General features: G+C 48.2%; 2 protein-coding genes across 3 annotated transcripts; one reads left to right on the forward strand and one right to left on the reverse strand.

Annotated features, from left to right (window-relative positions):
• The first annotated feature begins 165 nt into the window (after positions 1-165).
• ATPAF2 (ATP synthase mitochondrial F1 complex assembly factor 2) lies at positions 166-8,719 on the forward strand. 2 transcript variants are annotated; one of them, XM_074919228.1, is made up of 8 exons: positions 167-441; positions 2,550-2,594; positions 2,886-3,031; positions 3,827-3,924; positions 5,558-5,638; positions 5,772-5,884; positions 7,345-7,460; positions 8,095-8,719. In XM_074919228.1, exons 1-8 carry the CDS (start codon positions 321-323, stop codon positions 8,230-8,232), a joined length of 858 nt encoding a protein of 285 aa, XP_074775329.1. In that variant the 5' UTR covers positions 167-320; the 3' UTR covers positions 8,233-8,719. The 2 variants fall into 2 exon arrangements, with proteins under 2 accessions (XP_074775330.1, XP_074775329.1); XM_074919229.1 differs by lacking the exon at positions 2,550-2,594 and having other exon boundaries at positions 166-441.
• Positions 8,720-9,674: 955 nt separating this feature from the next.
• DRC3 (dynein regulatory complex subunit 3) lies at positions 9,675-24,926 on the reverse strand. Its single transcript, XM_074919403.1, has 12 exons — positions 24,770-24,926; positions 23,249-23,365; positions 21,548-21,714; positions 20,818-20,964; positions 19,526-19,645; positions 18,498-18,610; positions 17,030-17,204; positions 13,931-14,062; positions 12,568-12,638; positions 11,664-11,787; positions 10,053-10,184; positions 9,675-9,882 (listed from the first exon to the last, which is right to left on the reverse strand). The coding sequence occupies exons 1-12, from the start codon at positions 24,924-24,926 to the stop codon at positions 9,769-9,771; spliced, it is 1,569 nt and encodes a 522-aa protein (XP_074775504.1). The 3' UTR covers positions 9,675-9,768.
• Positions 24,927-25,901: the final 975 nt, after the last annotated feature.

Here is a 25,901-nt window from a genome sequence, read left to right on the forward strand (position 1 = left end):
CTCCCATTGGCCCTCGCGGGCGCTGCGGGAGGGGCGGTGCCGGGCGCGGATTGGCCGTGGGGCACGCGCTTCCTCCCGGCAGGCGCGGCCGCGGGCGCTGCTGGGAAATGTATTTTTTGTGTGGCGGCCCCGGCCGTCCCCGTTCCGCTCCCCCCACCCCCCCCACCGCCGGCTCTGGCGGGACGGGGCGGCCGAAGGGGCAAAACGCGTTCGCGACGCGGATTGGCTGCCGCTGCGGCAACATGGCGGCGCCCGCGGAGCCGCGCTGAGCCGGGAGGGCGGCGGCGGCGGTTGGCGACGGCTCTTTTTTCTTCGTCGTGATGTGGCGCGGCTGCCGCCGCTTGCTGTGGGGTCGCTTCTCACCCGCTCGGCTCCCCCGACCGCCCGCCGGGAGCGGCCCGGTGGGGCCGGGTGGGGGCCGGGCCTACGCCCCGCCGGCAGGTGAGGCAGCGCCGGGCCGCCCGGGGCCTCTCCAGCCTCCTTCGGGGGGAGGGGCCCTCCCCTGGCCCAGTGGGGTTGGGGCCTCCCGCGGTGACACCCCTCAAAGTCACCCCGGGCCAGGGGAGCGCTGGGCTCGGCGCCTTTGGGGCGGGTGGAAACATGGGAAGCAGCCAACCCCCACCCTCGGCAGGGTCCGGGCTCTCCAAGGCCTCTTAGGGGCTCCGGCGATGTGGGCCAGGTGTTATGCCTCCCCCTGTGCTATTCTCCTGGCGTTAGTGGGGTTTGGGGAGAGGGTTGCTGGCAGCACAGCCCAGTTCAAAATGCAACAGTTTGGTTTTGGGTTTAGTTGGGTTTTAGGGATTTGGAGGGGATGGGACCCAGCCGGGGTGATGAGGTGAGGCTGCAGAGTCGCAGTTACTCATCGTGGGGTGTCCAGAACCCACTGACGTGGCTCAAGACTCCTCTGGGGTACGCATACGTGAAGCTTTTCAGAACCGTACCTTAACAGAGTGACATTTTCTGAGGCCTCAAAGCTTTCAGGTCGCTGAGCCTAAGCAAACCCTTTTCTGTTTCCCCAGTGGGAATATGCTTTTTTTTTTTTAGCCTAGAATAGCAGACTTACAGCTTGACCTGTTCCCTTCACCCTCCAGGAGGTAGATTTATGGATTTGGAATTTACGATCTGCTTGCTACTGTCAGAGGAATGGCTTGCAGATTCTTTGTGTCTTGCATGAGAGATATGAGCCTTTGCAACACGTGTAACCTGGCTCTCAGGTGCTGGGAGCGTGTGAAACATTGCTGGCAGGAAAGGAGGCTTCTCTTAAAACGGACACCTGCAGTTCCCTCTGGCTCATCTTGCTGGCGAAGCAGGTGTATTCCTGAGCTGGACCGGCGTGTGTGTGGGCTGGAGGTGGCTATGGGAGGTGGTTCCCCTCCCCTGGTGACTCAGTGGCATGTCACGGTGTGTGCAACGTGTCCCCAGCACCATCCAGCCATTTCCACGTGTGCCTCCCAATAAACCTGCTGCTGTGGGCGGTTATGGTGGAGGAAACAGCATCTTGCCCCCGCACATTTCAAGCCTGCCGGCAGCTGTGGTTCTTCCAGCAGGTACATCAGCTGCAGGTCAAAGCAGAGAAGGAGCGAGATGCACTGAGGAAGATCGTGTGGGCTGGCACTGTGTTGATTTGTTGTCATTGAGGGTGGAAAGAGAGGCTGCTGTGCCCTGCCCTGCCTCTAACCCAGCTCTGCTGGGTGGGTTTCTTGTCACTCTGAGACAGAAGAAGCAGGAAGACAGAGTTAGCTAAGGCAGTTCAGGGATTAATTTGTCAAACATGATTGCAGCGGAGAATCTTGAAAGATTGAGCCCAGAGTGAAACTCCAGGAGTGCTGGGAGAGGTCTGCTTTGGAAACTGCCCTTGCCAGACTCTGTAGAACCTCACTGTGGGCCAGTTCAAAGGGAGCTCAGACCCCAGCCTGGCAGAAGTGACGCTGGTCCCGTTCACTTGCTGGTTGTGCACAGCAGCCCTGTGGTTTTCACCAGTTTCGTGGTGCTTCCCCAGTTGAGTAAAGCTTGCTGAAATGGTGTAGTGCTTGGAAGCTGTGGATGAAGCCTAGTCTAGAGAAGGGGAAGCTGAGGGGAGACCTCCTGGCCCTCTACAACTCCCTGAGAGGCGGGTGCAGAGAGGGGGGATGAGTCTCTTGAACCAAGGAACCAGTGCCAGGCCCAGAGGGAATGGCCTCAAGCTGCCCAGGGCAGGGTCAGGCTGGCTCTGAGGAAGGATTTCTGTGCAGAAGGGGCTGTTGGGCGTTGGAATGGGCTGCCCAGGGCAGGGGGGGAGTCCCCATCCCTGGAGGGGTTGAAGAGTCGGGTTGACCCAGTGCTGAGGGATCTGGTGGAGTTGGGAACGGTCAGGGTGAGGTTCATGGTTGGGCTGGAGGAGCTTCAAGGTCTTTTCCAACCTTGATGATTCTGTGAATCTGTGAATGGGTGGTTTTTTGTGGCCAGGCCACCTTGACAGCACTCTGTCTGTTTTGGATTGTGATGAGGAGCAGGGGGAGGGACTGAACCTCCTCTGACTGCCCTCTGAATAGCTCTGTTTTTGCCCCCAGAGAGGAAGAGGTTCTACCAGAATGTGAGCATCTCACAAGGAGAAGGTGAGTGCGGCTACCGGGACAGGATGGAGGGGCTGGTCCCCAGGAGGGGTGTTATCACCCCACACTGCTTCAGCAAGAGCGTGGCACACCCATAACCTGTGGTGGGAAACAGCTTGTCAGACTTTTTTGGGGAAAAAGGATGTCAAAATGATGATGGTGGGAGACTTGAGTATCCCTGGTCCTGTGCTCTGGTCAGCTCCAGCTCTGAATCTGCTCTCATTGTGGGGTTGTCTGTTGTTCCTTAGTACCTGCTCCTTTTGATTCCCCAGGATTTCTACTCTGATTCCCCAGGAGGCTTTGAAATAAACCTGGACCACCGAAAGCTGAAAACGCCCCATGCCAAGCTCTTCACTGTCCCCAGTGAGGCCTTGGCCATTGCAGTGGCCACAGAGTGGGACTCCCAGAAAGACACCATCAAGTTCTACACTATGCACCTGGTGAGCACGGCCGGTTGAGACTTTTGAGACCTTGGCAGGGCATAATGTGGCATGCTGGGAGCAGTTAGGTCAAGAAAGTCAGGATTAAAGACAGGGAATTGAAATGCCAGGGGCTAAAGATGGGTTTGCCAGGCCACTGCCACTTGGTGAGGGCTGGCAGAGTAGATTCCAGAGCAAGGGTTGAGAAGCGCTTTGGGGTGTAAACCTTGTGCCAGGATGCGTGAGATGGGAGCATGTTCTCAGAATGCTTCTGTGTCCTGCCTCCCCCAGCTCTCCTGAGTATTGCAGTAGAATTGGCATGGCTTGGTCTAAAGCAGGGCTGGCTGTGTAGACATGAGAACAGTCTCCAAACACAGAACATGGAGAGAGCAGGTTGTCCTAATGCCTGTGGAAACAGGGACAAGAGGTTGGGACTTTCGCTGGGTGCTGGGGAGAACCTTGCAGTTGTGAGGGCAGTTAGATGCTGTCTAGGGGGGAATCTGTGTTACTGGGGAGACTTGAGAAGGGGCTGGACAGTATTATTGGGGATAGCGAGGGGCAGGAGGAAATGATGAGCTCTGGAGCAGTCTGTCAGCCGTCTTCCCTGGTGCTTGGTGGGCCTGCTCCTGAGGCTTCTGAAACCAGTGAGAAGCTTCCTATGACACGAGCCATGTTCTGGCCCTGCACCCCCCTTTAGCTGCGCCCCTCAGTTCTGTCTGCCATGAATTCCTTTGCTTCTCCTTGGCTTTGGACAAGGGAAGCTGCTGCTTTCCCAAGCCTTGAATAACAGCAGTTTAAACTGCCATTATCCCACAGACCACACTGTGCAACACGGCGCTGGACAATCCCACACAGCGAAACAAAACGCAGCTGATCCGCGCGGCTGTGAAGTTCCTGGAGACTGACACTGTCTGGTACGAGATGGGGGCTGTGTTGGCTCAGAGGCGAGGTTGTTTTGTCACAGTGGGGTTTTTTTAGAAAGGTAGTTGGGGGAAGTGCGGGAAAATATCTACCATAACCTAGTCATGGCAGGGCTCTGATCTGTCCTGGGTTTGGTGTGAGGGTTTGAATTAGTTTAGGCCTGTCCTGTGTCTGCAAACCTAGTGGAAGTTTGTGCACCCAAAGAGCGTAGGTGTGAGAGAGATTGGGGACCTGGTCATCTGTTGAACTCTGGTTTAGGTACCTCTGTGCTGGGCAAGGGTGGGAGCAGCAGGAAATTAAGATCTCCTTGGGGAAAAGAAAACCTCTTTGACAGGCCTGGAGAGGGACCTGGGGGGTTGATTGACAGCCAGCTGAACATGAGCCAGCAGTGTGGCCAAGAAGGCCACTGGTATCCTGGCTTGTATCAGCACTGGCGTGGCCAGCAGGAACAGGGAAGGGATCTTACCCCTGGACTCGGCCGTGGTGAGGCCGCACCTCGATTCCTGGGTTCAGTTTTGGGCCCCTCACCCCAAAAAGGCCATTGAATGACTCGAGCGTGTCCAGAGAAGGGCAACGGAGCTGGGGCAGGGTCTGGAGCACAGGTCTGCTGGGGAGCGGCTGGGGGAACTGGGGGGGTTTAGTCTGGAGAGGAGGAGGCTGAGGGGAATCCTCCTGGCCCTCTACAGCTCCCTGACAGGAGGGTGCAGAGAGGGGGGATGAGTCTCTTGAGCCAAGGACCCAGCGCCAGGCCCAGAGGGAATGGCCTCAAGCTGCCCAGGGCAGGGTCAGGCTGGCTCTGAGGAAGGATTTCTGTGCAGAAGGGGCTGTTGGGCGTTGGAATGGGCTGCCCAGGGCAGGGGGGGAGTCCCCATCCCTGGAGGGGTTGAAGAGTCGGGTTGACCCAGCGCTGAGGGATCTGGTGGACTTGGGAACAGTCAGTGTGAGGTTCATGGTTGGGCTGGAGGAGCTTCAAAGTCTCTTCCAACCTTGATGATTCTGTGAGTCTGTGAATCTGTCAGCCCAGCCCCTGGACTGCCGGCCAGTACCGGCAGCTCCAGTTATTTATACCAGTAGCAATATGCCCTTCGTTCCTTAAAGTCCCCGTGGGCTGCAAGACCAAGCCTGTTCCTGCCCAAGCTCCCGTCTCACAGTCCCAGCCTCTGAGGTGTCCACTGGCAGCTGCCCAGCTCCTGTGGGGAGGGGAAGAGGATTCCCCCATCTGCTTTTGTGGCTTTGGTCGGGCTGGCAGCAGGGAGTGCCAAGCTGTTGGACAAGGTGAGGCAGGAAGGGTGACCCCAAATAAAGAGTTCCAGTGGGATACATTCCCTGCTCTAACTTCTAAACCTCGTGGCTGGCTTGGGGCTACCTGCAGTTTTTTGTTGGCCAGTCTGCTGCTCTGTTTTCTAGTAAGATAGAATTGTCCTTCCTGAAACAATAAAAAGCTCTGAATTCAGGGGAGAGTGAGGGGGCTGTTTCCAGTCGCTGGTGCCGCTGCCAGGGTGGACAGTAGGCCCTTGCTCCCCTTGCTGGGGTCTGGTGGGGGGCAGCTTCATTCCCAGTGTGCCCCAGCAGTCTGGCAGCCTGGGAGGGAACACCCAGCATGGTTTTTGTTCTGCAATGTCCCAGCTATCGTGTGGAGGAGCCAGCTGCCCTGGCAGAGCTGCAGAAGAACGAATGGGATCCCATTGTCGCCTGGGCTGAGAAAAGGTAAGAGGTCAAAGATGTTTCTGTCTGCTTATGCCCTGCCCTGCTGAGGCCAGGAGCTCTGGAGCTTGCGGCTGTCAGAGGCACAAGGTCCATGAGCCCTGTGCTTTTCTAAGGGGCTGGGTGATCATTCTAGGTACAACGTGGCTATTGGCTCCTCGACGAGCATCCTGGGGCCAAACATCCCCGCCAGCACCAAGGAGACCTTTGTCACCCATCTGGCGTCCTACAACATGTGGGCCCTGCAAGGTGAGAGAGGCTGGGCTGGGGAACCCTCTGCTCAGGCTGTGCCCGTGGAGGAGGCGGTTCCTCTCCACAGGGGAGAAGAGCATCTGTAATGTTTTTCCTCTCCTGCTGAGATAATCAGAGTGTTGAGGTTTATGTTTTAAATCTCCAAGCCAGTCCCTTGTGAAGGGTAGCGACTCTCCCTTTAGTGCTACCAGTGTTCAGGGTGTGACTGTGTGGGCCTGTGAGCTGTTTGCTCTACCCTAGCCCAGAAAACTTCTTTAATGCCAAATCTTGCAGTGACTTAGTCCCCAGCTTTGTCACCAGAAAAAGAAATGGGGTTTAGTACCTTAAGTGCCTATGGTTCTGTGCACTGTCCTCTTTCACCCTTATAGCCCACATGATCTTACCTGATACTGCTGAATGACAGCTAAAGAAATTAAGTAATGTTTGCTTTGCTCAAGTCCTCAAATGCAAGTCTTGAATAACAGTAGACAGTGAAACCCACAAAAAACACTACCTTTGCAGCTAGGGGAAGTTAACAGTGTTGATTCCTGGGACAGGGCTTGCAAAGCCTTTCTGTTACTCCTGTAAATATTTAATTTTTTTTATGAATCATTTCTTTTCCTCGTGGTTTGTAATATGGGTAGGCAAAGTGGAAGGGAAAAGCATGTACCTCCCCTGAGGAGGGGGAGCCTCTGGGCAGCTAGTTGACTTTTGACCTGGAATTGAAGGGCTGGCCTGGACTGAGAGCACAGGACAAGTCTGACTTTAGTTCCTTCCTTAGACCCTGTCCATGTGTGGGCACCTCCATTTTCTATCAGCTTGAGCTGAACCATGAGTGCTCAGCAGCTCAGTTTTGAGCCCTTCTTTTCTCTTCCTCCTGGCTGCACTCTCTCTGGGATTTGCTCAGGTCCCTCAGCCATCAGGCACTGGCTCCCCTCCCCTGAAGTGGGATGCCTTGCAAGCTGGTGGTGTGGCAGGAAAGAGCTCTGCTTTTTTATCAGCCGAGCCCAGCAGCTGTGTCCTGCACCGAGACAGTTCTCCTGGGGCATAGCCCGCCACGCACATTTGCATGGTGTTTTTCTAGGAGTGGTTATAGATGCGGACAGTTCTTTTATCACCAAACACTACATGAGTTTCTTTCACCCTGGACTTTTCAGCTGAGCCCCGGAATACTTGAGCCTGGGTGGGTATCTCTTCCCTTTGCACAGGGAAAGTTTCTGGCAGTAAAAAAGGAGGCAGTTTCCAAGGTATTGCCGCCGTTGTCACTGCGGTGCCAGAGGGCAGAGTGGTGCTTTGTGTCTGTTGTTACCTGCAGATCTCACTTAAGTGCCCAGATTCAAGTGGGAGGATCACTGGCCCTGTGACCTCCCTGAGAAGGTACCACACCCTGACTGTCTCTTCAGAGCACGTGAAGATGCTGTTGTAATGCTGTAGAAAACAACCGTGAATCTTGTTTGTTTTGGGTTATTCCCTTCCAGGTATAGAATATGTAATCACCCAGCTGAAATCTCTGATTCTATCCATGGGTCTGATTGACAGGCACATTACAGTAGAGAAAGCCGTGCTTCTGTCTCGCCTGGAGGAAGAATACCAGGTAAATTATGTTACAAAACAGCCCTATAATTCAAATAGCAATAATCTCAGCATAACAAATGCATCTCCCACCACAAATAATTGGCAAGGGAAATGCCTGCTATTGTAGGAGAGGTTCCACTCCGCCAGTCTCCCCATTCGAGAGAGTTTGGAGTGTGCTGCTGTAGAGCAACACCATGGGTGCAGCAGCCCAGAGCGCTCCCAGGGCTGCCAGTTTCTTTTTTGCAGAACCCAGATGGCTGCTTTTCTCCCTCTCTAATCTGAAGTGCAAAGTTGTGGCTGGCTTCTCCTGCTGTGTCTTATCCAGCTTGGAGGCCTTGGTAGACACCAAGCTAATAACTTGCTTGCTGGAAACCAGCCTGGCGTGAAGCTCTTCCTGACCCAAAAGTGGCAGAAGCTGATGGGAATCTTTTCATCCTCCCTTTAAGGGGCTTTGCTTCAGACCCCAGTACAGATGAAGCGTGTCCTTCCACTGAACTCATCTGGAGATCTCCCTGCCCCAGTAGTCAGTGATCAGCACAGCTCCTGGGGGGGTTACCTGTGTTTGACAAACATGAAAAGGGAGGCTGAGAGTTCCTGAGCAGCTCTATGTCTAATCCAGTTCTGAACTGACTCAAGTTCTTCCTCTCCTCCAGATTCAGCGGTGGGGCAATGTGGAGTGGGCCCATGACTACGATCTGTGCGAGCTGCGTGCTCGCGCCGCAGCTGGGACTCTCTTTGTTCACCTCTGCTCGGAGAGCTCGACTGTCAAACACAAGCTGTTGCAGGACTGAGGCTGCTGGGCTGGGCGTGGGAGGACGAGGCTGGGCTGTGAATCGCTGGCGTGACCCAGCAGACAGTAACCACCCTCCTGCCGCAGCGTCCGTCCTGGCAACAGCCTTGTGCTGAGGAACTGTGACTTTGTGGGCAACTCCTCGCTTGGACTGCCTGCCACAGTGCAGCGCCAGCAGTTTTTGAGCCCACAAGGAGGAAAGGTCAAGGTGAGCTTCCTCTGCATCCCCAAGACTGCAGCTCTGTCCATTACCGGTGTCTAACTCATCAGAGGAGCTCCCAGGAAAGAAGCAGCTTCCTGGGCAGGGCGCGGCACAGACGTACCCAACATATGCCACATGTCTTCATAGCTGCCAGCTCCTGACACACACTTGTTATGGAAATCTGAAAACAGACTCCATTGCATCTGTTCTTCATCCCTCAGTGTGCCTGTACGTAACACCAGGGTCTCTCTGTTTGATTAAAGGCATGCCCCTGCTAGATACCGAAAGCCAATGCTGCTGAGTATTTCTTTGTTTTAATCGCCAAACTGTGGTGCAGGTCCTGAGCTGCCAGGTTCCAGGCTGGTGCTGGGATGGCTGGAGGCAGAAAAAAATACGGAGCAGAGCTGAGCCAGACTACCAACAGTTCTGCTCCCTTTGAGTGAGCCTTGTGTGCTAGGTGCACTCTCCTTGCAGCCAAGGAGTAGCAGTGAGTCGACTGTGTAGTCCTGGAGCAAGAGGACGGAGAACCTGGGCTCCTGCCATCTTCACAGGGTACTACAAGCTAAATCTGTGCGTGGCAGGCAGCACCAGCCCCGGGGCTTTCAGAGAGACCTGGTCTCTCCTCAGAGCGTGTACGCAGCCACCCTCTCATTTAACCTTCCCACCTTTCTCCTCGCCGTTTGCCTCCAGCAGCACCGCCCTGGCCAGCATCATTCCTCCGAAGCTGCCCACAAGTGAGCGCAGCAGCTGCTGTCACTGAGCAAGGAGGGCAATTAATGACTCCTCGCTTGGCTGTTGCGAGCGGCGGTGTGTGAGCTCCCGTGGAACCATTGATTTCCCTCCCTGCTAGCCGGGGGGCTGCTCTGTTCACGCTGCAGAAAGCTGCTTGTGCAAGAGGCGGCAAGAAGACAAGGCTCCTGGGCACGCAGAGCCCCCGTCAGCCTTGTGCTCACTGAGCTGGAAACCTGCTGTTATCCTGGGGGTGGGTTGATGGAGAGCACTCCTCTCCTGAGCTGCTGCCATGTGTCTGTGGCTCGCAGGTTCCTGCCACTGTGCTTGCAGGTACCAAAGCTTTCAGGGATGATATGCTACGATGATTTGGTTCAATCAGCTCACAGCTGATCCATAACCCCTTGTGAGCAGGTCTGAGCTCTGTCTGCATGGGCTTCGTGCCAGCATGATGGAAGAGACAGAGCTTCAAACGCTTTTCCAGTCAATAAGTATCTTTTATTTGCAGTTTATGGTGGGAAGAAAAAGAATGCTTTTGGCCTGAAATGTCCCAGGCAGTTTAGAGATAGAGAGACAGCCATCCCCGCTGCCCAGCCCGTGGCAGACCTATTTTGTCAGATCCAGGATCTCTGTCTTACCCAGCTCCTCCTGGAGATTGTCGATGTACTGAACGATCTCTTTGACACGGCCGCGGTTTCTGTCAATCTCATTTTGGAAAATCTGAACAGATTGAAAGCGAGCAGTGAATCCACAGGCTTGCCAGGGTCCCTTGCCTGGCTCCCTAGTGCATAGAGGGCTCCAGGAAAGCTTAGGAGCTTTCCTAGCAGCGTCCTTGCCGCTTGGGCCAGACCTGTCTGTGCCCCATCCCCCTGAGCATGAGGGTCTCTTACCTTCTCTGTCACTGAGGCCTGCCAGCGGTAGGTGTTGCTGAGGATGTCACTCTCTCGCTTATCAATCTTCAGCAGGCGGCTGCCATGGGACGCGTTGACTGCATTGACAATGGTGGTTTTGTCCCCAAGAAGCTAGGAGGTAACGTGACCGGGTGAGGGGAGGAGGAGGGGGGGAGGCGGGCACGCACAAAAGCAGCCGAGCTCAGACCTAGAAGCACAGTAACTGCAATGCTTGGGGGAAGAAAATCAACCCTCTGTTTCAAACTGACAAAACCCCAGTCATCGGGATGAATCCAGTGCTCTACCATTCGTGAGGATGCGTCTGGGGCTCGCAAGGGTGTAATGGAGTATCCCTAATATGGGTGGGGAAACTGAGGCAGCACCCTTGCCCTCTCCTGCTGGAGCAGGCAGCAAATCGCTGCTGCTGCTGCGGGCTCTGGTGCAGGCAGGGCAGCCTCACAGCACATGGCAGGGCCCTGCGGGCAGCTGGTGTTGAAGCAAGGCTGCAATATGCTCCAGCACGCCTGGCCGAGCAGGTGTGAGAAGTGGAAAAATTGCACTTGGAAGGGTCTCTTGTACTGGTGGCACTGGCTGTAAATCTTCATTTTTTGGAGAGTCCCAGCCTCTCATCGAAGCAGTGACTTCCCCCGTGGCTCTAAATAGAGGGTGGTTTTGCTAAACCGTAATGATTCTCCTGCTGCAGCCAAGTGCAGCTGCTGAACAAATGAAGATTGCTTCTCCGTGGAAATGGATGGCAGTGAGGCAAAATGGGTGCACAGCAACGGTGCGTAACTGCAGCCATCTGCACAGGCCATAAAGCAGGGAGCTGCCCCGGCGGGGCTGAGGGGTCTGGTTTGTGTCCATCAGCTCTCGATTACTTGGAGTAATGGAAGGGCTGGGATAATCTAGATAGAGCAAAACCACAGCAAATGCAAAACTCAAGTCATTTAGCCACTAAATGAAGGAATAATGGAGGCAAAAAGGTCAGCAGCATTGCTGACTGGAGCACTGCAATGATCTTTGTGCTTTCTGAAAGGCTCTTGGGATCTTTGCTATCACAGCAAGACTGAGGGCTCAGTGGAAGGCTGCATTTGAAATGTCATATCCTGCCTCCAGATCAGCTCAGGAGCTTCGGAGCTCGAGGGAGACCTTTTGAAACCACGGAGGCAAACAGAGCCCCGGTGCAAGGAAGCCAGAAGGGTGTTCGGACTCTTCTGGGGAAGCAGGGAGAATCTGAGCAAAACCAGCTGCGAGTGCAGCAAAGATGGTGCCTAGGGGCCTGCTGGCTTGGGGATGACTGGAAATCAGCCAGGGAAGTGAGTCGTGCTGGAGGCAGGAGAGAGACTTGCTCAGCACCTCTCCTGGGCTGCTGCCACCAGCTCTAGCAGTGCCCAGGGAAACCTGCAGTGCAGTTATCCTCTGTCCCGGTCAGCGGAGATGGCCGGCGGCACCGCAGCTCAGCCAAGTGGCTGGGGCCTCTTGGGAGGAGGTTGTGCTCTGGTTTAGCCATGGCTTTAGCTCTATTGGGCCTCCTGGAAACCCTGTCCCTTCTGAGGCTGTGGCCTCTTCTTGCTGACTCCCTAGCAGAGATGAGTATTTTAGTGCTCTCACCATTCGAACGTCATCTGGCAAATCCTCGTCAAGCTCATTCTTGACCGATTTCTCCAGTGTGGTGATGGAGATCTCTAGGAGCTTTTCATGGTGACGGTTTTCCAGGTCCCGGCACTGGGTCATCGTAGAGAAGATAGCTAAGGAAAAAGTTGACCCCACCACTCACTCATAGAGCTGAAATAACCTCCTGTAACTAGAGACTGAGTGTCCTCACAGTGGCCTGCTTCAGGAAAGAACCTGGCTGCTGCCAGAAGGTGCTGTGATGTCAGGAGACACCCTTTCTGCTTCATCACACACTGGGGCTCATCCTCACTGCTGTATAGTACACAGAACTGGAGCAGGCCTAGGTTTGCAAAGGAAACTGAGGGAAGACCCCCAGGATATAAATTAAACTCTGAATATGGTGTAACTATTTGCACCAGGCCAACAGATTTCTATATTTAGTGTAACCTGCCACTGAAGCACTTTGGTATCCTCATCTCACTTTGCTCCAGAAGACAACAACAACACAAAAATGAATGCCGTTTAAAGAAACTTCAACAAGATTTGTAGGTATTTTATTGGCTGCTATGGCAAGAATGTACATAGAAAAGAGTCTAACCAGATCTTCCCAGGGTTGTGTCATGGCTGTGCGGAGAAGAAAGGAAGATTCCCAAGGGGAAGAAAGCTGCATACAGACTTTCAGCACAGGAGAACTTAGAGCCTTTTGTGCTCTCCAGAGTGTTCACAGAAAGAAGTTGGGCACCTTCAATGACCATTCCTACAAATCTGAGGAAAGACTTTTTCTGTTGATTAAAAAAAAAAAAAAAATCAAATTCTATACTGATGGCTCATTTCTGGATTTAGAGGTGAGGTATACGAACATCACAGGGAGGTCCAGGCCAACATACTGTGAAAAGGATATATCCCTTTAACGTTTTCAATGAATGTCGATGCTATGACAGCAATGTTTCTTTTAAATTCCTTTAATAGTTCCTTAACAGAGGGGAAAAAAGAGGAAATATTACAATGAAAACCTGCATAAACATAAAAGGGATTCAGGGACTCTAGGAAGAATATACAACTGATTATAATTTGGACTCACTGCTGTTATTAGCACAGTTAGAAACTGCACTGCCTCAAGCATTTAAAGTGTTTTGAAAGTGCTGCAAGATTTTCTCTCCTCCTTCAGGGACAGAAAATCAGAATCAGTTTATTGGATGGAAGTTGACTGAATACCTTTACCCAGCATCTGAAGCAAGCCATCTGATCCTTTTTTACCCTCACCTAAGTAATGCACAGAGAGTGCTGTATTACTGTATGCTGCCATTCTGCAATCTCCTTGTGTGTATGAAGAGCCTCTTCTTGGAAGCATAACCAATGCCTGGGCTTACTGCAGCTTTTAGTTTAGTCCTCAGAAATTAAAATTGCTGCTGCCTATTACCTCTCTCAAAAATGGCTGATGGAGAATCTGTGAAGTGTTGCACTTAAATGTCTCGATACAACAGATTAAACACAGCCACCCAAAGAGAGAAATGCTTCTGCGCTTCACCCAGGGAGAAATGCCTCTGCTCATTCCATCAGTGACTGCAGATACGTGAGGACCAATTCAGAAAACGCTAAAAGGCATCATCCTGATGCAGTGAGGAATCCATTTTGAACTGCTGCTTTCTGTCATGCACATCCACAAAAGTAAACTGCTGCATCTGCTTGCACACAGGCTGCAGCTCCTGACTGATCATTTTTAAATAGATTACTTCTTTTTTTTAACGAAGATGCACATTAGCAGCCCTGCCCTAGTTTTTGAGGAAAAATCTGGGGAGAAAAAAGCCAGCTATTATGCAAGCAAATGCAGTAAGCTGAGCAGGACTGTGTTTAATCTTATTCATAGCAGAGATCAGCTTCAAAGAACTACACCTCTAGAATCCCAAATGCATACCCCATGCTAGGCAGCAACTTCTGTATGCGGACCTATAAAATGACTGAATGACCTCGAGTCCCTTTCTCTAAAGTCTAGGAAATCAGCTTGGATAGATGCAAAGAACATACTGTGCGCTGCTCTAAGAAACAGCAATCTGTTGCAATGGATCAATGTCCAGGGCCTGATCTGACCCAGATCAACTCTGAGCAGAGAAAGAATAAGATGGAGACAAACCATTAGCCTGACTGGAAAGACCCACGCCCCCCTCTTTGTGCAGCGGGCTACGAAACAGAGGGGTGCAGCAACAGAAAAATGACCCCCCTCTGCTCTGGATGTGAGGTCTCTCTGGTATGTGCTTGACCCTTACCTCCAGCTGGTCACTTATCAGCATTTCCAAGGTCATGAGTGCTTCTGACAGCTGAAGTATGTCCTCCCTGTACTCAGCTTGTTTAGACTCAGCAATATCATAACTACTGGCATGATGAATCTCATCCAGCGTCTAAACACAGAGATACATAAATTACTTATAGTTTGTGTTCAGCACTCCATTGCAATTTAATTAACTTGTTACATATGTGAGAAAAGTTCCTGCTGCTGATTAGCTGAAATGAAATGTGATGATTCAGGAAGTCTCCAGATTTACATACTGGGTAGTCAACAGTGCTGAGGTATGCTACTGCGCTAACGATCCAGGGGCAATGCAGTGGAAGCGGTGAAAACGCTTCCTCATCCTCCAGTCAGCAGAAGACTTTGCCCCTTCCATGCTTTCAACTTTGGTTCACCTTCTGACACTTTTCAAGTAAAAAAATACAAATATTAGATTCTTGATGTTGCTGGCCATGAAGAAGAGATTAACAATTACTTTGTGGAAAGAAATGCAGGCCTAAATCCTGATCCCGTTCATGTCAAGGAGAATCTTGATTGACTTCTGTAGGGTCAGGATTTAGTATTCTGAATATGGAGTACCTATCATTGCCTGCCTTCCTCTTACAGCAAGGATTTATTGCCCTTCAGAATTAAATATTGACGTCAGTTTTGTATCAGACAAGATTTATGATTTCTTGGATCAAAAAAAAAATCCTCTTGTGCTGAGCAATGTATTATTTTCAAGTCTGTTTGAAATAAGTTAACAATCGAACATTAATAGGGTGAAAAAACCCCACGTTTTAACATGTCTAATCCACTTCTAAGAGGAAATAGAATGGGCTAAACTACAGAATTCTGATGAAAACCATTGCCAAGACTTGTGTCTGAACAAACAGACTAGATTACCCCAACTTTGCGGTGTTAAAAGGGGGGGAGAACAAGGTACCTTCTTTTCTAATATAAACAAGTTAAGAGGCTCAAAAGGCTGCCTAGCCATTCAAGCCACACCTATGGGAGCAGTGACTTCAAAGTTCAAGGCCTTCAATTCTTCTTTGCTCCTTCACCAACTTCAGAGAGCAGAGTTATTTTGCAGGTTACCCAAGCCAAAGGATTACAGGGAGACAAACAATCCCTAGGAATTGCTTACGGATTTCAGACTGCTGGGACCTCTGCACCTTTTGAACTCTCACGGCAATTTTAAGAGAATGGGCAAATGCTGTTAGAATACAGCGTTCAGTTTTGACACCAACTCTTCCAGTATTTATATAAAAACTGTCACACTGACCACTGTGCCCCGTTCTTGCAGCTCAAACTGTAGCTGAGCCTGCAGGACATCAGACAAAGACAAAGGGCCAAAATCTGGTCTCAGCCATGTCTCATTGGGTTTGATTTTGGGGTTTTTGGTTGGTTGGTTTTGTATTTTTTGTGGCTTTTTTTTTTTTTTTTTTCAAATGGAGGATATATTGTGAATTCAAGCACAAGTTAACTGAATATACATATCAATCTTTTTCTGTTGCCTTCTGGTGAGGCTGCAAACTCCTGTCCGGACTAGAGCTGATGGAGCCAGTTTGCCAGCATGAGTCAGCAAGGTTCAAGGACCTGGGCACAGAGTGACTCAGCAGGCTGCCAGCGTGTGACAAGGCACCTAAATAAAAGTGACCTGGTTTTCAAAGGGAGCCAGCGCTCGTGACTCTGCCCGGTGTCAGTTGTCAGGGACTTGCTCTGCTCAGCTGACAGTGTTACCAGGCTTTAGCCTCCCCTTATTTTTTCTGTGGAAACAAAATAATGATCCATCTATTATACATGGTCAGAAAGGGATCCAGCTAGAAGCTACGCCCTTAGCAGCCACATGGGTGGCCATAATTGAGCAGAATGAAAAGAGGATAGTTTCTGCTTTAAAAAGACTAGAAACGCATTATGATAACTTTACATAATTTTTCTGTTAAAGTTCTTGATGTTGTTGACAAAATGAACTGAAGTAGAAAACTACTTGAAAACAAACTGAATGCCCTGCAATCTCCTTCCTTTTCTTCCCCCTTTTTCAATGAAGGAAGAGCTATTGGAGGCCTCAAAGAGAAGGGGAGTGACATTAAAATTTACTTTAAAATATTTAAACTAAAAAAAAGGTTGAGCATTTCTGTTTTCATAAAGACTGGTAAATTTTCTGGATGGCAAAAGTAAAAAACCCCACCATGTTTAGCCACCTTTTTTCTGTAAAGCCTTGAATGTTCTTTACCTTTGTGGCCTATAAAATAACACTGTGCTATGTTAATTCTGTCCTATGCTGAATTTCCAGTATCGCTAAAGGCTGTCAGCGTTAGCTAGTTGTGGTTTGCCCAAAGGGTTGAAACTTCAATCCCCAAATTCTTCTCCTAATAAAGTACTAAAAAACTTCTAATATTATGTTAGCTAATAACATTATATTAGCTAACACAATAATTTTTCCTGGTATAGATTTATACTGTGAGAAATGGGTAGACAGAGATCAGTGACTGAGCACTGGAAAACTGATAGGACAAGGGCTAACAGTTTTAAACTGGAAGAGTGTAGATTTAGATCAGATCTAAGGAAGCAATTCTTCCCTGTGAGGGTGGTGAGGCCGGTGAGGCCCTGGCACAGGTTGCCCAGAGCAGCTGTGGCTGCCCCCTCCCTGGAAGGGTTCAAGGCCAGGTTGGACGGGGCTTTGGGCAACCTGGGCTAGTGGAAGGTGTCCCTGCCCGGGGCAGAGGGTTGGGACTGGGTGGTGTTTAAGGTCCCTCCCAACCCAAATCAGTCTGTGATTCTGTGGAAAAGGCTGCCCAGAGTGTGGTGTCTCCATCCTTGGAGATACTCCGTAGCTGTCTGAACATGGTCCCAGACAACCTGCTGTGGGTGTCTCTGCTCAATCAGAGGGCTGGACCAGATGACTCCCTTAGGTCCCTTCCAACCTCAACCACTCTGTGATTCTGCCATTAGAGATCAAGTACTGATTCCTATTACAGCAGTATAAATCCAGAATAATTTTCCTAATTTTGGTGGAGTTACCCTCATTCTCAGTGAAATTAAAAGTTGGCATATAGAGAAATCATGTATCAAACAAACAAAAGTATGACAACATTACCCTTTTGTTCCGATTTTCAAAGTCTAGAATTATTTTCCTGCCTTCTTGCTGGTTGGCTGTTAACACTTCATGAAGGCTTTCGTAGAAATTGGAGACTTCAGCTTCTCGTTTTTCATACTCTTTCAGACCATAGTTAAATAGGTTCTCACAAACTGAGACAAACTCCTTCCTGTATGTGACACCGGAGTCAAGGTATTTTGCTTGTTCAGTGGAGCAACATGCTATGTTCCTTCTACCTCTGCAGAAGTGAGCATCAAGACTTACGAGTTACTGTTATGTCAGCTCCGTGGTTCTTGCTGGGAGCAGGCTGCCAAGTGGTCTGTCTGTGGCAGGACTGGGTCACTCGTTCACATTTTATGCACAGGATTTTGCTACCTTGAGGGTATGGAGAAAGCTGTGGCAACTTGAGGGGAAAAAGACCTTGAGGAAGAAAAGGAAATACATATACTTCTCTGACTCTTTTCTGACACAGAAGCAGAATGAAGCATACAACCCTATCTGTCTTCACGAGTGTGAATATAGTGTCTGCGTAGTTAATAAATACAGCGCTGGAGCCTACAGCCAGAGCACAGAATAAACTACTGACTTGGTAGCATCACAAAAATAACGTCAATTTTTCTTCTGTTATTATCTTGGCAATGGAATTGTTTCTAGAGTCTATTGTAGTTAAGCCGTGATGCATTTTTCCCCAACAGTGTAATGCAATTTTAAGGAAGGTCAAGTTACTGGCCTTGACAATGCTCTATTAATCTGAATGAGGAAAGAAAAAAGAAAAAAAAGTGTCTGTTTTCTGATCCCCCTGTGTAGGAGCAATGATCAGAAAAAAGTGCTGGCCTGAAAACTTCATGTTGCCAGCTCTGTCAGGTTGGGAGATATGCGACTCATATCATTCTGATTAGTCTGTTCCTATCTCCTACCACTTCAATTTCAACATGATTTTAGCAACTGCGTTCTTACAATCTAACTGACAGAGATTTATCTTACAGCTCATTTTAAACTTTAAGTGGATTCCAGACTTAAAGTAAGTACAAAGCCTTGGTTCTTGAAGGGTCATAAAAGAAGGCTACCAAAACTGTGTTTGATTCCAGCGAAGGAAAAGGAATATGGTAATTACAATAGTGAGAATTTAAAACGCTAGAATCTCATGACCTGTTGGTGATAGAAACAAGTGGTTGTACAAATGGGTTGTTTCAAACTGGGTTGGCCAGCTTGCCAGTAATATAAACCGTTTGTTTGTAGCCTTCCTATTTCATGAGATATCAAGCCTTAAAGCTGTCAGTGGTCTTACGGTCTCGCAGTGGTTTTTTTGGTACCATTCCAAAATTGAACACAGACTCTCAGATCTTAGATCAATGTAGCTTTCAGCCCTGGACAAAAGCAACGGATGAAGAGTCCCTGTGGATGCATCTCCTTCTTAACTCAAGGCATTCCATTTTAGCTGTAGGTATTCTAAACCCAGGAAGGATATGCCTGCAGCAGGTCACCCACTCCAGGGAGGTGAGCCAGTTTGGCAGCTTCTGTGTCGTCTGCATACATACTGTCAAACAGGAATGATCCATTCAGGTACTCAACAAAGGCTGCCTTTGAAGAGAATCAGAGCAATGTAAGTAAAATAAAGTGCCAACCTGCTGCCAGTCCTCAGGATGTGTCTCTCCTGTAAGCACTTTACCAGCAAAGGAACACTGGTGCAGAGACAGCAATACCAACACAATAGATATACCAACGAAGGCATGAAAGCACCCTGCAACTGGAGTGAAAGCCGTCCTGGTTCACATGCGGCTTTGCTGCTAGAACTCTCTAGCCTAAGGATAGAAAACACTGTTTAATCTTATATAAGACATTATTACATGCAACCACTTACTGCAAGGTTATTAATCCTTTCAGATAAAGAGTCAGTGGACTTTGTGGAGGGATGGAAGGAAGAGCTGCAGGTGTCCTCCCTGCCACTTAACTGCCTCCTGCTCTTCAGCCAGTCTGATCTTCTAGAGGTCTGGAACACAGAGCCAGGCCATAACTGAAAGCATCATTCTGTCTGGTCTTGTTTTCAGTCTGGTCACAGGAGTACAGTGATCTCTGAAAGCTCTGAAGAGTCTAACCATAAAACTAATGAAAAGCATTAACTTAGTGTGAAGGAGAAAACCAAGTTACTGCACCATGAAAATGCTAACAGTTCCCTCAGACGTGTAATTTTCTTAATCTCATGTCAGGGTGATAAGATCCTTGGGTATGATTTACTATTTAGCTTTGCAGGGTCTATATCTGCAGTTTCATTGTTCAACAAAAAGAATTATGTTCCCCCACGTCATGTGTATTCCACAGCAGTTCCTGTTTTCATTCAAAAGATGAGATTCAGAGATCACAGAGATTAATCCTAGCCTTAGTTTTAGCACAGTCGATGTTAACCTCTCATTAAATCTTCAAGCAGGTAAAAGAGAAGTCAATATGTGTTGTGCTTCTTTCTCCTGAGACAATACAATCCAGCCAAAGAAAACATACCTTGTGGTACTCCAGCTCTTTCTGCTTTGTCTGGTTTTCCTCCAGCTGAGCCAGGGCCTGAGCCTCCTCATGTTCCAACGGCTTAGTATGATCCTGATACGTTAAAACTGCAACTTCTCGCTGAGAAATGCAAACAAAGAAAATATTTTCATTAGATTATCCAGCATTGCTCAACAAATCTGGGCATAAGAATTTGATCTTTCTAGAACATGTACCTGAGTGACATCTGCTTCTTCATCTCTTTGTGAGCCTTTTAATAAACTACTTCTGAAGTTTCTAATCCACTCCTCATCCCATTTTTTTTGCTGGCACATTACTCTGACTCTGCATTCAATGCACTTGAGCTGATTCAGTCCCAGGAAACTTTTCTCTCCCCATGTCCTCTTCTTTAGGGTTGTTTAGAAGGAGGCCCTGTTTTGACTTCTAGAATTTGAGCTCTGATTTGATCAGAGCTAACGAGTTTAATACATTTACTAGGGAGGAGAAGGTGCTTCAGAGGAGTGGATGTCAAAGTAGTAGCAGGGACAACAACCTAATTAGCTGGAAACTGAAGCTTCACAAATTTAAGTGTGCAATTTCATGACATACTCTCTGTATGAGCAGGGACTGGACTCAATGACCTGGCCAGCCTTTCCAATCCTATGGTAAGAGTAATGTATATTCCAAGTACAGCTCCTGCTCCATGCTAAACGAATTTACAATGAATCATGTTCTTTTGTTACTAAAACCCACCCCAAACCAAAAAACCCTCCTTTGTTCCTTTGAGCTGGGATCTAAAAGCAGTCCCATGGGTTACTGGTGCGGATGCACTGTGCTGTTCTTAGAAATCAAGAGTGGGAAGTGCATTCAGTGGCACCTGCCTGCCTGGACAGTCTGTCAGTCCACTACTGAAACAAACTGCTCAGCGAGCAGCAGGACCACCAAGCCTCCCTTCCCCTGGATCCATGCCTCAAGACATTTTCTGATCTTGAAGAAGGCTTGCACTCACACTGCAGCCTCTCTGTGGCAACATTAACCAGGCCCCTCTCCCACACACAGCTGCTGATTTTCACAAAATCTGTGAAGACATCATGCCTCTGACACCTCTACCTCTCTGTCAGATTTGATAGAATTTGGCCTACAGGTTCACAGCTGTTAGGTGAAGGTAGAATAAACACTGCGTGTTTCTGTAAGCCTAATTTCTGCAGGGAACCTGCCCTGAATGCTAGAATATTGCTGGCATACCAACAAAGCAAATGCTCTCTAAGATGCTCTTGCCTGATTTCACAAGCAGGGAATGCAGAAATGCTTACCGTGGTGTCACTGACGAGCTTGAAGTCCAAGTACACCAGGTCTGGAAGATGAGCAACAACAAACAGCATATACTGCTCATCGTCGCAGAAGGGGTTCCCACTGAGATTCAGTGTCCGAAGGTTTTTAAATCTCCTGAGATAGATCACCTATGCCAAGGGGAAAGAGATGCTGTACTTCCCAGTGCTCAGGAAACACAGCCTTGAAATTCCTTGCTCTTGTTACAATTATGTTGCAATACGTATCCTGCTCTGCTGCCAAACCCAGGCAACATTAAATTATGAGTTTCTAATGCTTTCAGGAAAGGAAATACTTAAATTCACATTGTGAATATATAAATGATGGGTGTAGAGAGAAGGCAGATGGAGTGGACAAATCATAGGTCTTAGACTGGTAAACGGCCCTCAAAAGAACCCAAATAAATCCTAGTCTCCGCTCCCTCCTTTCTCATACACAGCTACTTAATCCTTTTCCAGCTTTCATGGGAACCAACGGGAATTTTGCCACAGCTGATAGCAGCAACAGAACTGGGCCCCCATGAGTCAATAACCTAAAAGAGAAATAGCTGTAGTAAGCACTTAACACTGGGACAGCTTACCAAAACCATAACTACAAAGGCAGTGAAATCCTAATTTTGTCCTCTAAGGAGGAGCTCGGACACAGTGGCAAATGTCAGTTTTAGAATATTTAATCATTTGACAGGGGACATTTGCAAAAACAAGAAGCACTCACATCTTCCAGTGTGGTCAGGTTATTCTTTCCTATGGAGAAAATCTGCAGCTCATGCAATGTGTCCATATGCTCAATTTTAGATATTCTGTTATTGTAGAGACTGAGGTCCTGCAGCTTGACAAGCGTATCCAGGCCCTCAATTACTTCAATATTGTTGAAGGACAAGTCTGGGGAAGAGTTTAGAAATCAGAAGTTTTACAAGCAAAAGCTGAATTATTTCTAGCAGAATATCCTGATTCAGACCTTGCATTTAGCCTGGTTCTTGCTTTAGGAGTTCACGTACAATATTTTCCTCAGGGGTGTTCAGTGTCCCACAGGAAAAGCTCAGCAATAAATCATCGTTCTCTGGGTCAGGAAGCGATGTACACATCTCCTTGCAACTGTCCATGCAACTTTTAAATGAGAGGAACAGTTGAAGACATTTTGTGCAGAGGCCACATACACAACCTGAAAGTGATTTCTACCTTGTAGAACCCAAAATACAAGAAAAGAGGTGGGGAAATGCCCTAAAATGGGGGTATTTCTGTGACAAATTTAACACTCCATGCCCTTTTTCTTGCAGACTCTTGTCTGCTACACCAGTGCCCACTGTCACGGTCATTCCCACGAGACCAACATATGCCAGTCCCATGTGTACAGTCGCCCTGTTGTCAATGGAGGTATGCAAAGCCATGTACTCACTTTAGCTATTTCATTCGTTAATAATTCTTCTTATCCTGCCAGCACATCTATCATAACACCTACATTCATCATGTCTAAGGGTAGTACTTGCCCTCAGGCCACTACCGAACCATTCAGGAATCCAAAGATAGCTGATGAAGTTACCAGCTGTCTGCATCACCCCACCCCTGGATGGCTGAGACACTCATGCAGCAGCTGCTGAACCCCTGCGGCCTTTGGGCAAACGAAACCCATGAGTGTGCTTCAAAACCCTCTGCTTACGTCGTGATGATCAGCTGTTGATTCACAAGTGCATTAGTCATCTGTACAGCAGAACAGTGCAGGCAACTGGGCGGAAGAACCCATCAGACATTTCACGATGTGCTTCTGAACCGAAGCCCTGTATGCTGTTTTCCAAGACGGCTGAGGATATATTTACACTGACAACCAGAAATGGAGCTGCAGTTCCCAGAGAATGCTCTAAGCTACGCATCTGTAGCAGCAAGCTCACCGATCTGCCCAGCATCAAAACCTGCACCACGCTGTGATGCTGCTATCAGCATCCTGAGTTTTCAGTTGAAAGTAGTCACATAAGACTACAAGAATGGGCACTTCTCGGGACAATGATGATGACTTAAGCATATAGGGGTAAAGATTGTGGGGTCTAGGCTCTGAAATGTCTGCATTAGCTTTGAAAAGAGTACAGGCTTCTAAATCACAGAGGTGTTTCCACAAATATTCTGAAAGTCACCTCCAAATATGAGTACAAACCCTGGAAACAACCTTAAAATCTCAGCTTCCCGTTCCTGCCACGCCAAATGTATTAAACCCAGTTTTTAAACATTTGAAGGATTGTTTTGCAGCTCTGATATTCAGGCATTTTGACATTTGACAGTCAAATGAGGAAACACACAGACAGCTGACAGCCTTCCCTAGGAAAGCTCCTATCAGTCGTGTTTGAGAAGGAATGCAACATCCTGGCTTTATCGCAGATTGCTTTGCACCTGTGAAGGCATCCAACCTCATATGCCTGTATCTTACCAAGCCAGACAAGGTGAACCAGACTCTCCAGAGCTTCTATCCTCTCAATGATGTTGTTGTCCAGTTGCAGTTTAGTCAGATTCTCAAACTGCCACAGATTATCAATCTGCAGGATATCTAAAGCCACAGGAAAGAAAAAAATGTTTTCCATGTGAGACAGCTTTCAGTTTAGCAGACATGCTATCTTGCACAAGGAAAACACGTCCCGTTTTACCTCCAAAATGATTTTCAGCAGAGTACGATAGCCTGTGATGACTGCCCTAGAGAGCTGAGAGGTCCACTGGCTGGATGAGATTTCAATGAAACAGCCCAGTTAACCTCAGTGTCCTGCACCAGCGCACACTGCTCATCAGCGACGCCAATGAGTCGCTGAGGGGGTGCTGACTATGGCCCTGCAGTCAAGAGTGGCTTTATGAATCCACCGCTACGAGACCTTGACCTTCATTTTCCTTTCCAGCTCCAAGAGGGAGGTTTGGAACGAGACTCTGCTTTTCTCTGCATTTGCAGGCTAGTGGTGCCCAGCTACCTTTTGTAAATTATTCTCCTGCTCCTGGGATTCTCATCACAGGAGAGAAAGTTGGGGTCTACTCTTTCTGTGAAGGCTGCAGTTTAGAACTAATCAATATCCCTGCATTTGGCTTTCTCCAAAAACAGAATCACAAGGGCAGGTCATTAGGCAGTACAGCAAAACATTAGGATCAAGGTGACAGAAAATACAGCACATTCTCACTCCCAATTCTCTTTGCCCCTGCAATGGCTTCCCAGAAGATTTCATTAGCTGCTCTGCTGCTATCATCGTTCAGTGAGTGCAGAGGAAAGCAGCAAGGAATTGCAAACAGAAAATATTCACATAGTTCTGTATTTTGTATTTGCAAGTAAATACATGTAGGGTGAGGTAACAGGGATTCTGCTCTGAAGAACTCAACTAATACATTATTTTACTGGAGCACGCAATGAATAATCAAAAGCAGATTTTTGCCCATGAAATTACCTACCCCTAAAATACTCAAATGTTCAGCCAAATGTTCTTCCTTTTCATCTTTCGAATGCAAGTTTATGACTGGCTTGACAGTAAGAGGCAAGCTGCGATAATGCTACGGATGACCAGAGGAAGCCACTGAATGGGACTGTAATCACCATAATCTACCAAATAGCGCTCTCACATAATCTCCAGGGATGGCAGAGCCTGCCCAGGGTTTGATTTGTCCACGTACAAAAGGGCCCAATAGGCCTGTGGCCTGTAGGTGTCACCACAATATAAATGTTAAATAAGAACAGCAGTGACAATAATAGCATAAAGTTAAGCAGCTTTAAAGTTACCCATCAGCAAAAGCACCCAGCTCTCTCTAATGGAACTAGTTCATACAGGTATGACTAACAATGTAAGTCCAGATGTTACTTTTCACATGAGAAATCCAAGCTAATTGTGATTGTTTAATGGCCAGTTAGCCACTTCATGCTTAATTCTATTACCCTGTAACAAAAGAAGAAGGAAAAAAAAGTATATAATCTGATACTCACTTCTAAAACTAAGCTGTAGCTCCGTCACATCCTTAAAGTGAATACCTTCCCTTTTGACAAGCTTTTCTATGTCCTCTGGACACTGCTCTTCAACAGCTTTCTGAACCATTTCATCATCAATAATGTTTGGCTCGATGCTATTATATAACTGGCTCATTTTTGGATGGTATTAGCCTTAAAGACAGAAAATAAAAATTAAATAAAATCACTGCCTGGCTACTATTACCAATATTAATTTAACAGGCATGACAATTCTCAGAAACTATAAGCACAGCTGAGCATTCAGAAGATCTAATACCTCACAGCTAGTATCAAAGACAGACTTTGGCTTTTATCACCGATTTGACCTAAGCACAGTCTTACAGCCCCAGCAGTGTAAAAGGGCCAGGCATGTTCACACACAAACTTCACCCCACATTAGAGCATTTTCCATGAAGAATGCCAGTATTTGGCCAGGTAAACAGAGCAGGAAAGGAGGCCCTGTGCAGCACCTATGAACAGCAGTGGTCTATCACATGGCAATCACCTGTTGCTGAAACCCATCTTCATGAAGAGGGCATATTCAAGGCTCTGTGTGCTATTCAATCTGGTTTTAAAAAGTAAACTTCTCATTATAGGCAAGTTTGATTTATAGAGTAAGAGGCATGTATTTAAAGCATAGAAGAATTAACAACAGCAGTTCAGTAAAGTTTAAACACCAACATCGTAATAGAAGTGAAAACAAATTTGAGGAAGGAGGAAAATGCATAATCAACAACAGCGATTTTCTGAAGAAGGCACTTATTAATGCAGATCCATAGTAAGGGCTGTCTAGTTCAGTCGATATACAGTACTGCACACAGACACCTTTTCGTTGGGAAGGAGACAATTCTGTCAGTCAAAACTTTCTGTCAATTCTGTCAGTCAGAACTTCTGGCTTTTTCATTTAAATATCCATAATATTGCCCAGGAGGCAATGAGACTGCTTATCTTTCTAGAACTGTGCACAATTAATGAATTAGTGTGAAGGACTTGAATCGTCAAACTTTTGCTTGCGTAAGGTGTCTGTAATTACGGAAGAAGTTCTGCTGATTTTTTGCAGAGGAGGACAAGAAGGATAAACATCTGGGTTCAGAGAGTTCTCTCCTCGTCA

This window comes from Athene noctua, chromosome 15, assembly GCF_965140245.1.
Source record: "Athene noctua chromosome 15, bAthNoc1.hap1.1, whole genome shotgun sequence".
In the NCBI taxonomy this organism is placed as follows: domain Eukaryota; kingdom Metazoa; phylum Chordata; class Aves; order Strigiformes; family Strigidae; genus Athene; species Athene noctua.